This window comes from Seriola lalandi, unplaced genomic scaffold, assembly GCF_002814215.2.
Source record: "Seriola lalandi dorsalis isolate HSWRI2012SDOR001 ecotype SW California unplaced genomic scaffold, Sedor1 jcf7180002054850, whole genome shotgun sequence".
Classification (NCBI taxonomy): domain Eukaryota; kingdom Metazoa; phylum Chordata; class Actinopteri; order Carangiformes; family Carangidae; genus Seriola; species Seriola lalandi.
In genome coordinates, this window is record NW_019525403.1 from 2,059,037 (window position 1) to 2,075,606 (window position 16,570).

The following is a 16,570-nucleotide window of genomic DNA, read 5'->3' on the forward strand; positions in this document are numbered from 1 at the left end:
ATTTTTATTCAACATTTTTTAGCTGTGAACAATGTCTCAAAGTAGTGTTTAACATGAATTTATAGAATTAGACGTGAAATAACTGCATTGAAAATACAAATAGGCACTGAAAATGTAATACAAAATGAACATGCAATGTAAAAAATAAATGGAAAACCAAAGATCCCTCTGCATCCCACAGACTTTTTGTAGCCTCATTGTTTGAGCGATATACTCCTGCTAAAATCAACAGACCTATGTAGGCTTGGAGGTCTACCTGGTGGATTTCTCTCCAGGTGTCCCCAAACACACGCTTCCCCTCCAGGTTTGTCATCTCCGATAGTGAATGAGTGAATCCATCCAATATCTCCAATTCCCTCAATGGACTCTGGTAAAAAAGAGTTGGAAGCCGGACTTGATGTCATCCACACGAGATGTCGCATACCGTGTTGGCCCTGGCGTCATCTTTATGATGTTTTCCACTCTCGCTCTACTTCCTCTGTCCTGGGGGGGATGAAGACCAGAGCAAGTGTCCACTCTTGGACTGGAATGTCTCCTCAGGTGCCTGTTCTTCAGGTGCCTCTCCCTCTCCCTCTCTGTTGACTGGTCAGTCTCCTCAGTGTCTGGATCAAAATCTTTGTTGCCTTCCACTTCCGAGACATCCTCCTCTATCTCTGGTTCAATTTCAGTGCCCTCTTCATCATGTCCAAAAACCTGGACCAGAACCTCTTCGACAGAGAACCGCTTGGTCAGTCGCCTACTCATTGTGCTCAGAGTAAAAGGAGTGCAAGGCAAACATCAAGCTATATATATATATATGGGGTCCGTGTGAGGATGATACATTGATTAGTCTGGAAGGTGCGGTTCACGTGGGACGATCGGCACATGAGCGCGGGAAAGAGATGTGTACCCGCAAAAGACATTGTTCAGTCTGAAATGTGAGTGAGTGAGTTTGTGAGTGAGTGAGTTGGGGTGGTGTGTATGGGGATGTTTTCTGTCTGATGGATGAATATAGTCTGGATACCCATTCATTTCCTATGGCGGTCACTTTTGACCGGGAACAACACAGGTGTAACAAGGTTGATTAAAACACTCAAAATTCAATGAAAGAGGTGATCATCACTTTTATATGTTCAAGTGCACGGTGTGGAGGGTATCACAAGGCCTTGAGGCAATCAGATGTAAAACACAATATTTATGAGTGTTTTAAGTTGTAAATCGGTCAGATTTGACCCGAACACGACGGGAAGGTTAAATATTTATTTCTTACCAGGTGTGTCCAATCAGTGATAGTGCTGATGCTCACGCGCCAATGTGCTCTTATTTCTCTGCGCCCACCTCTTTCCTCCTGTCCAATAGGAAAAGGCAGATTTTGGATCAGCCAGGAAAGACTTGCCTGGTTAATATTACCCAGTGATTCCGTTTTTTTCCCCCCTCCCTCACCTCTCACAGCTTCAGCCCACCACTACTGTATCCTCCCCGGGCAGACGGTGCACTGAGCGCAGCGGAGTCCGGACGCTGAAGCATCACCTGCATTACACCGGCCGGGGTAGCTTCAGTAGAGACTGCCCGTTGGAAGCACCTTCACACCGTAAGTACCCATTCGCGGGTCGCTCTCATCATTTTTGTTCATTTTTTTTTTGCTTGAGTTCACACATTTATAGCGACTCTCATCCTCCGTAAAGAACTCCATTCTAAAATCGGCCAATTAAACAGTTCTTCGTGTAACGTTCTACGCACGCGACCCGCGAATCTGAATGCAGGGTGTTTTGAACGAATAAAACACACTGATAAAAACGGCATATGTATAAGGTCAAAAGCAGTGGTATTTTTTTCAAATTACAACTTTATTAACAGTCTGGTGCGACTTACCACAGCACAGCCCGCCGTATTTGGCGAAAGAAAACTGGGGATACAACAGGCGAAACAGTGGTGTTATTGGTCCAGCTGCTGAAGTGTGTTAGCTTATCTTCATGCCGAGTTGAATGGTCAGTCAACTGTATTTATATCTAATTATCTATTCTTACTTGGACTGGCATGCTCAAAATAGCTACCTGTCTTAATGTATTAATGTATTTTCCATTTAAATGGGACAACACAATCTTATTGGTAATGTCCAATACGGTTTTTATATGGCCAGACCAACCAATCAAATACAAATAAACTTCAATTATTTGAATGTGGCATGTTTATGACTGGTCGAATCGACAGGAAAAGATAAAATACTTCTCAGTTATTTTTTGAATTTTTGGAAGAAGCAGGGGGATTTCATTTTGGCATTTCCTGCTTGTGTGTGTGTGTGTGTGTGTGTGTGTGTGTGTGTGTGTGTGTGTGAGTGAGTGAGTGAGAGAGAGAGAGAGAGAGTCCACATCTTCCAACACATGTTTTGCACAGTGTAACATATCAAATGCATTGCAATTTATATTATAAAATATGCATGTATTTTTCTTTATTTACCAATTTTTAATTTGCACTCTATACGGCGCTGCTGCTCCTAATGTGGTGTGGTGGCCTAATCTTAATGGACATTGTGTTAAAATCAGTGTTACGCCACGGGCATAGTTAAAATGACTGTGAAATGAATCATTTAGTCCAGAGAGACTGATTTTTGAACTGAAGAATATTGACTTTAGAGCTGGGAGATTCATTTCCTATATTCTCTGGGTCTAAATGACGAGAATCATCTGTTTCTGCACAGCTCCTGTTTTTTTTTAGTATGAAAAAAGGTTGTACACTCTTGACTCATATCTTTAAGAATAGGTATGTTAAATATCAATTTTCTTGGAAACATACATAAATTATGCATTAAAAGACGATTGTATTATGAAGACAGATCATCCTGTGTTATTCCCCTGTGAGGAAAACTGCCTCTGGGCGCAACAGAACGCCTATTTGGCAAATTCATTTGTGCTGCGATTACTTCTGGCCTCTGCATGGCTCGGCTCAACTTCGCTGCAAGGCTTTGCTTTTTTTTTTTTTCGCTCGTCTTCCACTTAGCCTACATGCACAAAAATAGAAGTAAAAAAAAAAAAGGCGGATTACAGAATGCATGTTCACTTCCATGCATGGGTATTGGAAGTTGGTTAGACGTGACTCAGTCGGTGGGCATCTTCAGAGAAACTGGACTCATTTAGTTTCATTGTATATCAGTCCTGAGTGTTGCTTGAAATGTTTGGATAGTGCTTCTGTGAAAGTGAGTTTCAGAACCAGAACCAAAACAATCTTTCAATGGATACAGTCAGAAAATACAGTCTGCAATTGGCAAACTGACTCTCATAAAGTCGTCTGCTGCTGCCTTAGAATTTACACTGCGTTTGAGAAAATGTTTCTGGGCCTATTGACCATGCCAAATTTTCTGAAGGAAAATTAATCATTTAGATTAATCATATAATTGATAAAATAGTTGATAGATTAATCGATAGAAAAATAGTCGTTAGTGGCAGCCCTAAGGTTCCTATTATCGGCCAGGGATTTTTCAAAGTGTGGAAAAGTGAGCCCCCCCAGTGAACATAAAGACGGCTGACTTCACACACTTTGAAAAACTGCTGATATAGGCTATTTGTGAAGTAATTACAGGAACTTATTACAGTGCCCCCCCCCCCCCCCCCCCCAGTCCATGGTGCAAAAAAGGTTGGGGACTGCTGTCGTGAGGTCTTGACCCTACCTTGTAAAGATCCTTGAGATAATGTTTGTTATGAGTTGGTTCTATACAGATAAAATTGCAATGAATTGAATTCAAAGTGCCTCTCATAAAAGTAAATAAATGCCGGAGGCATATTGTTTTCAGATGTCCCTCCGTCCGTCCCATTCTCGTGGACACTATATCTCAGTAACGCCTTGATGGAACTTCTTCAAATGTGGTACAGATATTCAGCTGGACTCAAGGATAAACTGATCGGATTAACAGGAGGAGGCTACATCCACCTTTATTTACAGACTATGTCTTACATTTAGCAGTGCAGCTTTCATGGTTTGGTGACAGGGTGCAGGGACACAATAGGCTGTTGGGGAACAGCTAGTAGGCTTCATGTATTTACTTTTTCTATTACCTGTAGGAACTGAGGAAGTTGCAGTTATACAAACTAGAAATTCTCACATTTGAATGATCTGGAACTAGAGAGTGTTTAGCACTTTTGCTTGATTAAGGACTTATTTGAAAAAATGGCTAAATATAATAGGAGTATGTCCTTGGATATCAGTCCTGCTTAGTGATAGTCACTTTGGTATCTTGGGCTGCCTCCACTCTCGGGGATTAGCAGGCCATGCTGGGTGGTTGGAGCGCGAGACTCTTTCCCACAACCAATGTGTCGTCAGCTTCACCCCGTGTCTTACATGACCCAGCCAGTCTTTTTTTAAATTTTATATTCTGCTGTGCAGTCAGGGTCACGAGGACTTGGATTGAAAAGTTCACTCTGCTGGTGATGGATATAGATCATGGCTTGTTTGCTGATGTCACAACATTTACTGTGGCCATCAAATCAATTTGTGCTTTTCACTTTTTGCCTTTTGAATCACACTGAGAGACACCAGAGAGGGGTTAGCATTGGTAAATGACAAATTGTGTTGTTTGTCTTCCAAAACAACTTGATGTGTTTTCTGCAACTGCAAAGATCAAGGTCAAAACCATCTGAGACTCACATGATTTCTGTTGGGTTGCAACCTCAAATCAATATCACAATTAATTACTTACCTACTACTACCCGTGCTTCTGAGTATGATTTATTTCACATATAAGTAGTCAAGAACACTTAGATATTTACTTGCTGAGATAGGAAACCAGAGTTAAAGGTCCATATAGTCTAAAGGTAGATGGCCATGTGTTGTGTTATAAAGCAGGTCTAGGTTCTATATTAATACAGTGAAAGTATAAAAGCATTCAGTTCATGGAGAAATGCACACAGCCTGTATTCAGAAAGTGAGTCATCGAATGAGCCATCAGGACTTCCTGAACTTTGTGATGTCACAACAAAGCGGTCACATCATTTTTGAGATTTTCAAGTGGGCTATGAGTTGGAAAAGGTTGGGAACCACTGGTTTAGAATAACACAGCAGAGCAGTGATTTTTTTTTTTTACTGGTTTTGGTTTAGTTGTAATTGACACATTAATAAATGTCAGAAATGAAAAGTATAAAAATATCTGTCCCCAGTCCTCCCAGCAACAGCTCTGCTTACATTAACCAACTATGTCCCTTTCCTTCCCTAACAATCCACCTTTGAACTTGACAGAGCAGAGTGCTGAGGGATGTACAAGCACATCTCTTTTAATTACAGACTTGTCCCAGAGTGACAGCTGGGCAAAGAGGAAGTGTCCTTGTCTCAGAGAGAGGACAAGAGGCTGAATACCAGCCACATTGGGCTGTGAGTCAAGAGGGGTTTCACGATCCGGCTCCATCAGTCCAAACTTTACTGTTTTCCTCATCATAAAGCAGAATGATGGAACTCTTTTATTGCAGTCAGAGCTAATATTAGACGTGCCTGGTAAATCAGAGGAGCAGAACGCTGATCTCATTGTGAAACTCACTGACAGCATGGCAGGTGGCTTCTAAAAGCGGCCTCCAAATCACACCGTCAGAGGTGGGAATGTGCTGTATGAAGCCAGTTTGAATTGATGCATCAGCAGGAGGTGGGGAGATACCGGGAGTTAGATCCCTGTGGACATTGCTGGTTTTTAAAAAATTCAAAAAAAGATATGAGTTTTAAAGATAGACTATGTCATTTTTGTTCTCATACGCATGGAAATTTGAATGAAGTAAAGCACTGACCAACAGGCCTCCGTATAATTATCAGGGCTATGCTTTCTAGGCCAATGGTTCCCAACCTGTGGGGGGTGAGGGTATTGCAAGTGGGCTGACAAATCCTTTGCAAAACTGTATCATTTCAGTGAAAAGATGTGATTGTAAAATTATTGAAGCCTATCACTCTGATATGCCAGTGATAGAACCGTTTATGTTGTTACTGGCTGGACCCCATCGTGTACTCGCTCCCTAATTTCTTGTTTACTTACTTACCTGTTTCATCATCAGGTTCAGTATCCTGATCAGGATCATCAAATCAGGATCAGGATCTATGAAGGTGTGGCCCTACCTAGCTGCCGTAGGCCTCGAAGGCGGAACTGAAATGAGGCGGTCTGGTAAATGGAGGATTTTGGCAGTGAATCTTGGGATAGGGTGGGCTATTAAAGATCCACCTGTTGGATCATTTGTTGCAGAGTAAAAGAAAATCTCATTTCTCGGCCACATCTTAAGGAGCCTTTGAACTGGGACAATGTAGATGTGCTGTGATGCCATAAGTCTTTCAATGCAACTTCCAATGGATGCAGCCCCTGAATTGGGACTCAACTAATGTAGAAAGCGCCATTGCAGTTGCATTCTGCCTTTCTTAAAACCCAGGCATGGCTGTAAACTGTCAGGTAGCACTACCCTTGTCTTGTAGTATCGCCTTTATCTTCTCATCCAAAAAACTTAAGTCGACTTACTTAGACTCAGACAGCAAATACACCTCAAATGAATGCTCAGTTCTCAGTGGTGTTTCCCTTATTGTTGGCAGAAGTAAAATCCTATTTGAAAACTTCATCTGTAACGGACCTTGTGATCCATATCCATATCCGTCATCATCTCCTTTTCCTTGTCTTCAGATCCTCCTGTGTCAGTTGGTGTTGATACCCTGCTTGCCTGAGATCTGCTGCCTCAGTCTCCGAGACGCTGATGCGAGTATTCCCTGAATCCTTCCTCGAATCAGCACTATTTCTTCTCATTTTCCTGCCTCTGCCTTTTCTTTTTTTCCCTCCTCACTTTATTTTTGCGGGAGGAGGCCCATTCCTCTGTAGAGTCGTGTTGTGCCGCTGTAGAGCACACTTTAATATTTTATAGGTCACCACTTCAATGAAGCAGAGGACGCGCAGGCCCTCATTAATGGGAGTCAGCCTATCAATGCTTAGATGTCTGGCAGCTGAATCATTTATAACTCTGATTTTTTTTCTCCCTACCTGCCCTTTGATGCATTCAGGCCCAGGATCACCACAGATACACTTAGATGAGCTACACCCGTTAGCTTTTTTATATTTGAACACACACACACACGGAGGAATGTGTGTGCGAGAAGGAACACCTGTCAAGAATGCCAAGAACACAGCGAATGTAAACTAAGCATGTAACAGCAACACCGTGCTGCATCAACAGTTTATGATAGTGTCGATGATTTCATTACCTTTCAGCTGCAATAATTACACAAAGTCAGCCAAGCACCACCTTCAAACTGCACATCATAAATCACCTTTACAGTGGAAACCCTCAGGAGCCCAATGAAGGTTCTGAAGCAAAACACTGACTGTAAAATAGACTTTTAGAACCAACATAAACATTCTCAGTTTTATTCCACCCACTGCAGAAAGTGATTAGACCATCAATAGCGTAGATAGAGATAGGTAGAGATTCGGCTTTCAATATCTCACTAGGTGGCCTGTGCTCCCCCATGATAACTCTTTCTTTGACCGAATTGTCACACAATCAGATTACTGATGTGTTTCAGAAAACAAATCAATCACATTCTTGCATAACGACACAAACCGCCAACGTTCCGGTTGGTGGACAATCCGCCGTACCTCCTGAGTCACACCTGTCCCAAATCTAAAACTCTGTCAATACGTAATGTCTTTTGTGTTGTCCACCAAAACAGGGGGTGGGTCTGGAAAGTCTGGTCTCTAGCCCTGTTGTTTTGTATTGTAAAGATTATGGGTCCTATTCCAACAAGGCAGATAAAAGAAAATCCTTTTGTCTAAGTCTTGCTGATATAAGCGAGAGTTCTGTTCCATTACTGAGGCTTGTATTTCCCGACTTAGTTTCCAAGGTAACTTATAGCATTGAACTAGCCGTAGCAGACTAACTGCCAAGCTTAATGTAGCGGTGTTTTACAGAACTTCCAACGGCCAGAAACAGAACCCTAAAAGATAGTTCCTACAAGCGTCTTTCGCTTTAGTCATGTCTGTGTTCGGTAACATTCATTCAGGGTTGAATCTTCCGTCGACTACAACTCAATTTGTATTGCTTTGAGAGTGTGTCGTGTTCATCATCACAAGGTCAAATTGCAAATCAGCTGATTGCTCCGGTTATCTTATCCTTTCACTATCATTAAAGACACAGTAACTGTGTCTCACTTCAGAGGCTGCATTTGAAGACCGATTGCATCATGGTGGTGCGACTAGGTTGTCCCGTTTCAAAGGCTCCTTCTTTTTCTGGGCAATGAAGGATCAAACGGGTGGATCTGTCATGGCCCAACCCACCCCAAGATTCATTGCACGCTGGTAATGAAAGCAAACAACGCCAAAAAAGAGCCTGAAGACTGCACTTTTAAATGCAGTTATTGGGTTTCAGATCAGTTGAGCAGCTAATGGTACAACTTGACGGGAGCCGCACTTTGCAACGCAACGGTAAGGGTGGGCACGGGGCCACACCTTCATAGACCATCTCCTTTGAAGGATGTTGCCCCTGAATTGGGACACAGCTAATATCCTTTAGCATTAAGAGCCTGCTGGGATCTGACCTCATGCTCCAGGGGCTGCTGGTTATGTATTTAGAGATTAATCATTGTGTGTCCTCGTGACGTGATTCAACCTTGATCCTCTGCCTGCTGCACCTCTTAAAGACACTGATTGAAGTCAGAGCTCGGAGGTGGATTTTAAGGGGCTGCAGATTGTGAGCGCTGGAGTCTGATACAGCAGGGAGAACGAGGTTAACTCAGGACGCTGCCACAAGCTGCTTACACAACCGCTGCAGACCGAGTCCACGTTTTTGGTGTAATCATTTCTGACAAGATGGCAAACAAGTGCAGTAGTAAGGAGTCTTAATGTGGTGATGTTCACCGTGTGTGGACTGATGACTCAGTGACGGTAAGGAAGAATTAGAGAGGAGAGCTGATAGCAGTTTGAGAATTACCCAAGTAAGCTCAGACCTGCTGATTCATTGTTTTGGAGCTTTTCTCTCTTTTTAAAGAGCTGGAATGATGTGTGCATCACAGACTAAGGCCAGTTTGTAGTTGACCTCATGACTCAGCTTCAAAAGGCGATAATAAATCAGATTTGGACTCACGAATCTGCTGGTCTACTCAGTCTCTATGAAGTGTCAGCCAGAATCACATCAAAGCAGCTGATGTCTTGCTAGCATGTCGTCAAGCTTATTTTCAAGGGTGGCGTATGAGTTCCGTCTACGCCAGTACGTCAGATGGCGGCCAGCGGGACGCGAGGAGACAAGGTGACCTTCTCTGCTGCTGTACAGTGGAGCAGAGTCTGTGGCTGTGTCCTCAGGAACTCTCCTATCCCCTCATTCACTGTCAGTGGTTTACACTGAGCAGTCGTTTCAGAGTCATCTTCAAGGAGTTCAGGTTCAATGTGTTTGTGACTGGCAAAATACACAGATTAACTACAAAGGCACTCAAGAGAGTGCAGACCTCTACTGTAACAGTATGCACCAGTCTGCATAGAAACAAAATTCAAATTCATAGTAAATAATTACGATCTACCCCAAAATTGAATGGGTTTGTCATTGGCTCAGGTCCGTCCCTCTACCAAGTTCGGCGCAAATCAGTTTAGTACTTTTTGCGTCATCCTACTGAAAAGTAAACAGATACGGCTGAATTAATGTAATTTTGTAATAATGCTAACCAATAACACACAAGCTAGGATTACAGAATTCCCCTCTATTCTTGCAGTTTACCATCAAAATACACCAGAAACAAGATGCCAGATGTGTTACATTAGTGTGATAATAGATCCCTCCAGTGTGTACCATTTAAAACTCTCAGTACAGAATTCAATCAGCATTATTTCTCACCTGCAGGGAAACCTTAAAATAACTCTGGACACCTATCTGCGAATTTTGTTTTTTACCAAAGCCAGTTTGCCACATCTGTCACCAAGTTGCACATTAACACTCTAAATGTGCTTCAAACAAACAGGCATTGTGCATTCTTCTTCAAACAGATAAACAGTAACAATGTGAAATGTCTGACCTTTAAAACAGGTGTCCCTTCCTCACCGGATGAAAACGACCCGCTACCTCATTAAAATCCAAGAACCAGATGAAAAAGGGATTCTGCAGCTGTGTGCGCGTGTTCGGTGCCAGTGCTCCTGCTGCTGCTTCTCTACACTGAGAGGGCATCGATCCCAATCTACTGCAGGTAATACACTGAATATAGAGAAGTACCTCACACATCCATATGTAAAATAATCACTATCACTTTAAATATCCATCAAGCCAAAATGTTTACAAGTAAACGATGTCGCTTTATGGTGGCAAAGGAGCCATTGGTTATCAAGATGCAGTGAATTAACTTATGCACATTAGATTTTAGCACAGAGAGCCTGTTACAGATGTGTTGTAATGTATGTGACCCTTTCCTGGAGCCCCGTGGGCCCCCGAACTTTCATTTTTATCTCAATGTCAATACGACACAAGAGTGAGATTTGTAGAGTAAATGGTTAAATGTGGAAGTACGTGTGAGTGCGAATGTGTGTTTGCATGTGGGCTTGCAGTCGGTGTGTCCGGGCCCAGTCGGCAAAGAGTCCCCTCGGCATCGCTCGCTCCATCAAGACAGACTTTTTCCAATATAGTAAGAGACAGCCAATCGAACGGCCTCCGAGCCGGTGTAATTCAACAGCTCTCTGGGGACTCATTCAGCAGAGCTGCTGAACAGATAAAAGCTCCCAATGTGGAGAGGAAAATCATAAAAGGATGAGATGCAGAGAGGGGCTTGATCAGGATACCTTTATTCTGAAGGATACCCTGCACATCTAGTCAAGTCACAAGAATAAAATGACACAGTTAGGGGTTTCACTAACAACAACCTTGTTTCTCTAATTTTGCTGAGTCTCGCTTGATGTAGAAATGTTAATGGACATCAAACAAGTGCAGCGTCTAAGACTCATAAGACTTTAAACCCACGGGGTAATGTGGACAAGGAACTACGTCAAGTTTGGCTGTTTAAATACTGTGCGGATTGCATAGTTTTTAAATGAAATTTCAGCAGCTCAAGTCCAGCGAAGAACCTAAACAGTATCAAGGTAAAAAGAAAATTGTTCAGGTCACAAAAAACTGAAAAATCAAAGAGTAAATGAAGCCTTGAAAGTTAATGAAACAATTCCTAAAGGTTGATGACTCCCAAACTCTCTGTTTGTACAAAGAAAAACTGTGTTACTACACCCTCTGCTGCATTATTAGGACAATACTAATAATACGAATACAACTTTTTGTTTTTATACAATTGCTTATTCTACTTTTTTGGGCTCACTAGTGTTAAGGCTCCAAAACCAGAGAATTCAGAGTGTTGTTGTCGTCAGTAGAGAGTCTTGTATCTAGGGCATCCACAGGTGCTTTGCAAACCTGAAAAATAATTGTCATAATTTAACCTTCCGAACAGAGACAGAAGTGGCATCGTGAGGGCGGGGATGAGATCAAATGAGCTCTCACTGTGTAAAAGTAGCACAGCTGACAGCTTCGTCTCAGACAGAGCAGAATCCAGAGGAGGAGGAGGGAAACTCTGGGGCTAAACAAGTAGAAAGAGAACAGTCTTCAGATGTTTCCTTTCAGTAGTGATGAAGAGATCCAGCACTAACAGACTCTCATATCATATCAGTTCTTGATAACAAAACAAATTGTCTTTTAAATTGTGTATTCATTTGCTAATTCAACAGACTTCATTCATACGTCCTGGTCCCTTTTTACACCAAAATTAGCACGTATTATTGTGACATCACAAAGTGACGGAAGTTCATTTAAAGGCTTTAAGTTGGACTGTTTGTGTGTTTTATTTATTTACTTCTGATTGGCTGATTGTTTTGTGAATGATGGAATTGAAAGATATTGCAGATTTCAGGTAAACACTAACCTAAGAAACTAAATCCTGCATGTTTGGATGGTGGGTCCAGGTGGGCAGTGACTGCTTTGTTGTGACATCACAATGTTCAGGAAGTCCTGACAGCTGGTTTTAAGGCTCAGTTTCTGAATACAGGCTGTGTGCATTTCTCTGTGGACTGAGCAATTCGATACTTTCATAGTATTAATAAAGAACCTAGACCTGATCTATAATCAAACAACACATAGACACCTACCTTTATACTGTATGGGACCATTAAACTGGAGGAGTGCCCTTTTAAATACATAGTTAGAGAGCATGTTGTGTCCTCTTGGAAAGGCTAAGGAGTTAAAGAGGTGACGTTAACACAGTGAAACAGGAACACACACCCCTGCGAGGTTGGAATAACCATGAGATATTAGACTTTTAAGACCTTGACCACACTATGCTACAGTTTGATGTGTGTATATGTGTGTTTGCATATTGTGTCCTTTCCATATTCTCTCTGTCAGAGTCAGATTATTTCCTCCAATGGCTGTACTATGTTGCCCTATCACCCCCCAGCACCCCGCAGCACCCCGCAGCACCCCGCAGACTTAATCTGCCTCCTTTGAAAAAATGATTTTAGGAAACAGATTAGATGCAGGGGCAATGAGCCCCCCCCCGCACAATCATGTAAAATAGACTCAAATGTTTGTGGTCCAGTGAAAAGATCTCTCTGCTAAAATAATGATCTGTAATTCAGAGGTTTTTAGATGGAAGTTTTGTATCGTGATTATTTTGTGACCTCAAGCAGTTTGAAATGCTGACTTTAGGTTTGTAGCTAGCCTGTCTTGTTCCTGTCAGGTTAGGGCCCTATACTTCCCCCACCCCCAATCCCATCAACCCCCCTCTCTGAAACTGCCTCTTCTACTCTCTGAAAAATATGCAAATGTACAAAAGTAGGCTACAGACAACCCCCCCGTGTTCGCCTCTCGTTTGTCTGTGCTATTGGATTTGTAAAAAAGAACGTCACATGCATCCTCCAACCAGGGTGGGTGTCTTGTGTGTAAAGGCTCAGGGATGGCTGAAGCTGAAACATCCCTCTCGGTTTGTGGAGGACAGTTAAGGTCAGCGGCCATGTGAGGAAGCTCGGAGGATGATGCATTCCCCTGCAGCTTAGTCACCAGAACTCTGCTGCTGGACGAGCAATCTCGTCTGAATACTGCTCACACTGGAGCATCTTCCTGAACTACAAGATGTAGATGATTTTTATTAAAGCGCTGTCATTCTTATCCCTGATCCATTTTATTCGCAAATTTGATTTACTGAATGAAAAATAAGATCTTAATTTATAAACCTAATGGTTCTTTGATAGGAAGTTGGTTGTTTATTTGAATGTTTTAAAGCTCCATATTTTACACTTCTACTGTGTTTTATTTTGAAGTGTTGATCCATAACAAGATATATTTGTGGTTTTAAGAACCACAATCCATCTCATTGCGGTTTTACATCTCCTCTGTGGAGCTCTAGTGACTACAGGTCAGTAAGCCAATCAGAAGAGAGGAGGCTCTGAGCTTGTCCTCTGATTGGCTGATTAAATATAGCAGATTTCAGTTTGAAATCCTGCAATGGTTTGGATATGGTGGGTCCAGGCGGACGGGGCTTAAAGGCGGTGACTGCTTTGTTGTGACATCACAAAGTCCAGGAGGTACTGACGGCTGGTTTTAAGGCTCAGTTTCTGAATACAGGCTGTGTGTATTTCTCTGTGGACTGAGCGCTTTGATACTTTCACAGTATTGATATAGAACCTAGATCTGCTCTATAATAATATAATAAAATATGATATGAAGTTAATGTAAATCCCATCCCTTATCACATTACCATACCATTTCGTCATCAATACTTTCTATGTCTAGACAATCCAAGTGATACTTGTCTAGGAGATGGTGCTATGGACAGCTCCTGGTGCTGAAATCAGTTTTCGTCTTTTACAGGAGAGGCCGGCTGTAAGGAAGTTCCAAATGATACCCAATGGATTGATCACAAAGATCAGATCACACTGTTTGCTGGTGTAACGTTAACTGACCTTGTCCATCAAGCTGCTACACTGTATACATGCTAACAAGTATACAGCTGAGACATGATTGACATTGAGGACACGTCACGTTCAAATAACTGACTGCAGATGCGCCCCCTCAGGCTCTTTATATGTTCAGTAATTTAGTTTTTTATTTAAAATGTTTAAGCTGAGTTTACAAGATAAAAAGGACCAAAAGCAGTAAAGAAAATAATTGCATGCATTAGGAAACGAAACAGTACGTGATGTGAGTGTAATTGTGTAATGGACAGTGAAATGAGTCCATTTGTTTACTCTGTCTCTCAGCGCGACCATGGCTCCCGCTGCTGTTTTTCCCGTCCTTGTCCAAACACACGCGGATGTTTTCTTTGATTAAAATCTAAAGCTTGACTTAATCACCAGGCTGGCTGAGGTAGTTTTTGATTTGGGTAACCCTGATTAAAGCGCCGCTGAACTCCTGTGGTGTAACTCAGTACTGGCGTGTGTTAGTTTTGGATTATGTGTGTTGTTTCAGGCTGAGGGAGGAAAGCCCAAACCAAGCAGAACATATTCTTTGTTTAATTTGTGTGCTGTGGGCATCAGGGTGGATTGTGGTACATAGCCAGGGTTCCCTTAAAAAGTAAAATGTCCTGGAAAATTATTTCAACATTCTCCTATTTTTGGGCAAAGATATGTTGAGGATCATGTGGACGTTCAAATTGTTGGCTAGTTTAGGGATGGCAGTATTTTGAATAGGCTGCTATTGCTAGTCACTGTTGGCAGCTTACTGTGGTAGTTTTTATCAGGTTTATAGATTGACATATTGTTCCCAACTTGTTTTAAACTGTTGAATAACTGGTTAGCATGTTTGCTTCAGTTGCTTGCTAGCTTGTTTAGCCTGTAGCTAAAGGTTTAAGGTTTGTGATTCAGCTTTCAAATGTGTGTTGGTTCATTTCTGAGAGTCAATACAATGAATGGGTAAATGAATAAATAAATTGTTAGATAAATAAATAAATAAATAAATTTGTATTCAGAAAGACATAACAACAAACAAAATCATTATGAACAAGAAAGTCATAGTGTTCCATAATATTCCTTGTGTAAACAAATAAAATCATGACTTTTTTGAAAAAAAAAATATTGTTCTATTTTCAAATGTCAAGATACTTGGTTATAATTTCCAGGCCACCATTGCTCAATATTTAACTGATCTCTCTGAAATTAAATTCTACATAATAACAAAAGAAATGTACAGAAGAGGATTAGGTCCACATGTGAATTTTTTTTCCCTCTGGGTTAAAGTCAGTATTCTTCTTTTTTTTTTTTAGAAAGAAACACTTGTGGTCCTAACCTTCTGTACAAAATCACCCTCTGATGCCTGCTGAGTAAAATAATGATGTCTATCTGTGAAGAATGATACGTTACTATAAAGTATTTGCGTTCTTTAGTTATTATAATATTTCTGATAAAGCCCATTAGAGAATAATACAACCTGCTTTTTACACATATCGCATAAAATCTCATGTATAGCCTTTAAAAAGACATCATAGCCATAACCCTAACCCTTTAATATGAATGAATGATCAGAGTATTTACAGACTGTGCTGAAATATTCCTTCAGCTGTGATGAACATTAAGATGCACAGAAGTATGGGAGGCGAGCTAACAGTGTTGAAAGAAGGAATAATATCACATGTAGTTCAATCTGTGCCTGTTCCCACTGTGATGTGAAGCACAGCAGCTCCGCCTACAGGCTGCTCACTGTAATCGCAGGTTTCACTGACTGCCTCAGTTTGCAGACACACAAGTTCACTTCAAACTATAATACAGATATTTTAGGATGAGTTTTTCTACTTCAGTATGACACTTAAGGTTTAATTTCTACTTAGTTCCTTATGGGTGGAATCTCTTAAAAGGTTTCCTAAGTTGATGAATTTGATGATTTTACTAAGGTAAAGGTACAATTCTACTGTTTCCATGGAGACCGTTTGCTGGCATTAGCTTATGATACTTGTTATTACTTTTGGGAAGCAAACACTACACTAAAGGAGCGTTCTGCTGTCTCAGCATGAAACACCTCGTCTATACCTGAACAGAAAGATCTTTAGCAGGAAACTGTAGAAAAATCATTCAGAAAATGGAGGGATTGTTAAGGGTTTCTCCCACTCTTCCTGGGATACGTTCATTTTCTTAATTTATCCCCATAAACTCACCATGTTGCAGTTAAGATAGAGTCACAGGTACCTTTAGCCTTTCCCCCTCACTTTGGTCACTAAGTGATTCCTGAATTTTAAGACCAAGATAAGGAGAAAACCTTAAGTACTTCTGTCAACATTTTAAGGAGACCTTTAAGGGTGTTTTGTGCTACTATTTTTATTTTAAGGAAATGTTAACTCAGACTTAAGGTGTTTTGTGCAACCGGACCCAGAAATTGGAGCATCAATCTTAGCAACAATCTTAATTTCTCTTATTTAATATATACCATAATAATCATTATGATTCCAGAGTGATGAGGAAAATGTGTTGCAAGTGTCTGAGCTGTGTTTCTAGTAGAGAACACAAGGGGGCAGTGTTGACTTTCAAACTGTCGAAGCAAGCGTTACTTAACAGTTTTCCTTCCACGTATGTGTCTACATCCACATTGTGAGTCTTTTCTAGGAACTGGAGTCAGATATTTCCAAACCCCACACAAAGCTTCTTTAACATTAC

The 16,570-nt window shown here is 41.3% G+C and overlaps 1 protein-coding gene across 1 annotated transcript in view; it reads left to right on the top strand.

Annotated features, from left to right (window-relative positions):
- Positions 1-1,437: 1,437 nt before the first annotated feature.
- LOC111670271 (double-stranded RNA-specific editase 1-like) overlaps positions 1,438-16,570 on the top strand; it is a 36,747-nt gene continuing 21,614 nt past the window's right edge. The window contains exons 1-3 of the mRNA XM_087179532.1: positions 1,438-1,570; positions 6,614-6,685; positions 9,993-10,149. Of these exons, the coding sequence (XP_087035658.1) occupies positions 10,011-10,149 (139 nt within the window). The 5' untranslated portion in view covers positions 1,438-1,570; positions 6,614-6,685; positions 9,993-10,010. The remainder of the gene's footprint in view (positions 1,571-6,613; positions 6,686-9,992; positions 10,150-16,570) is intronic.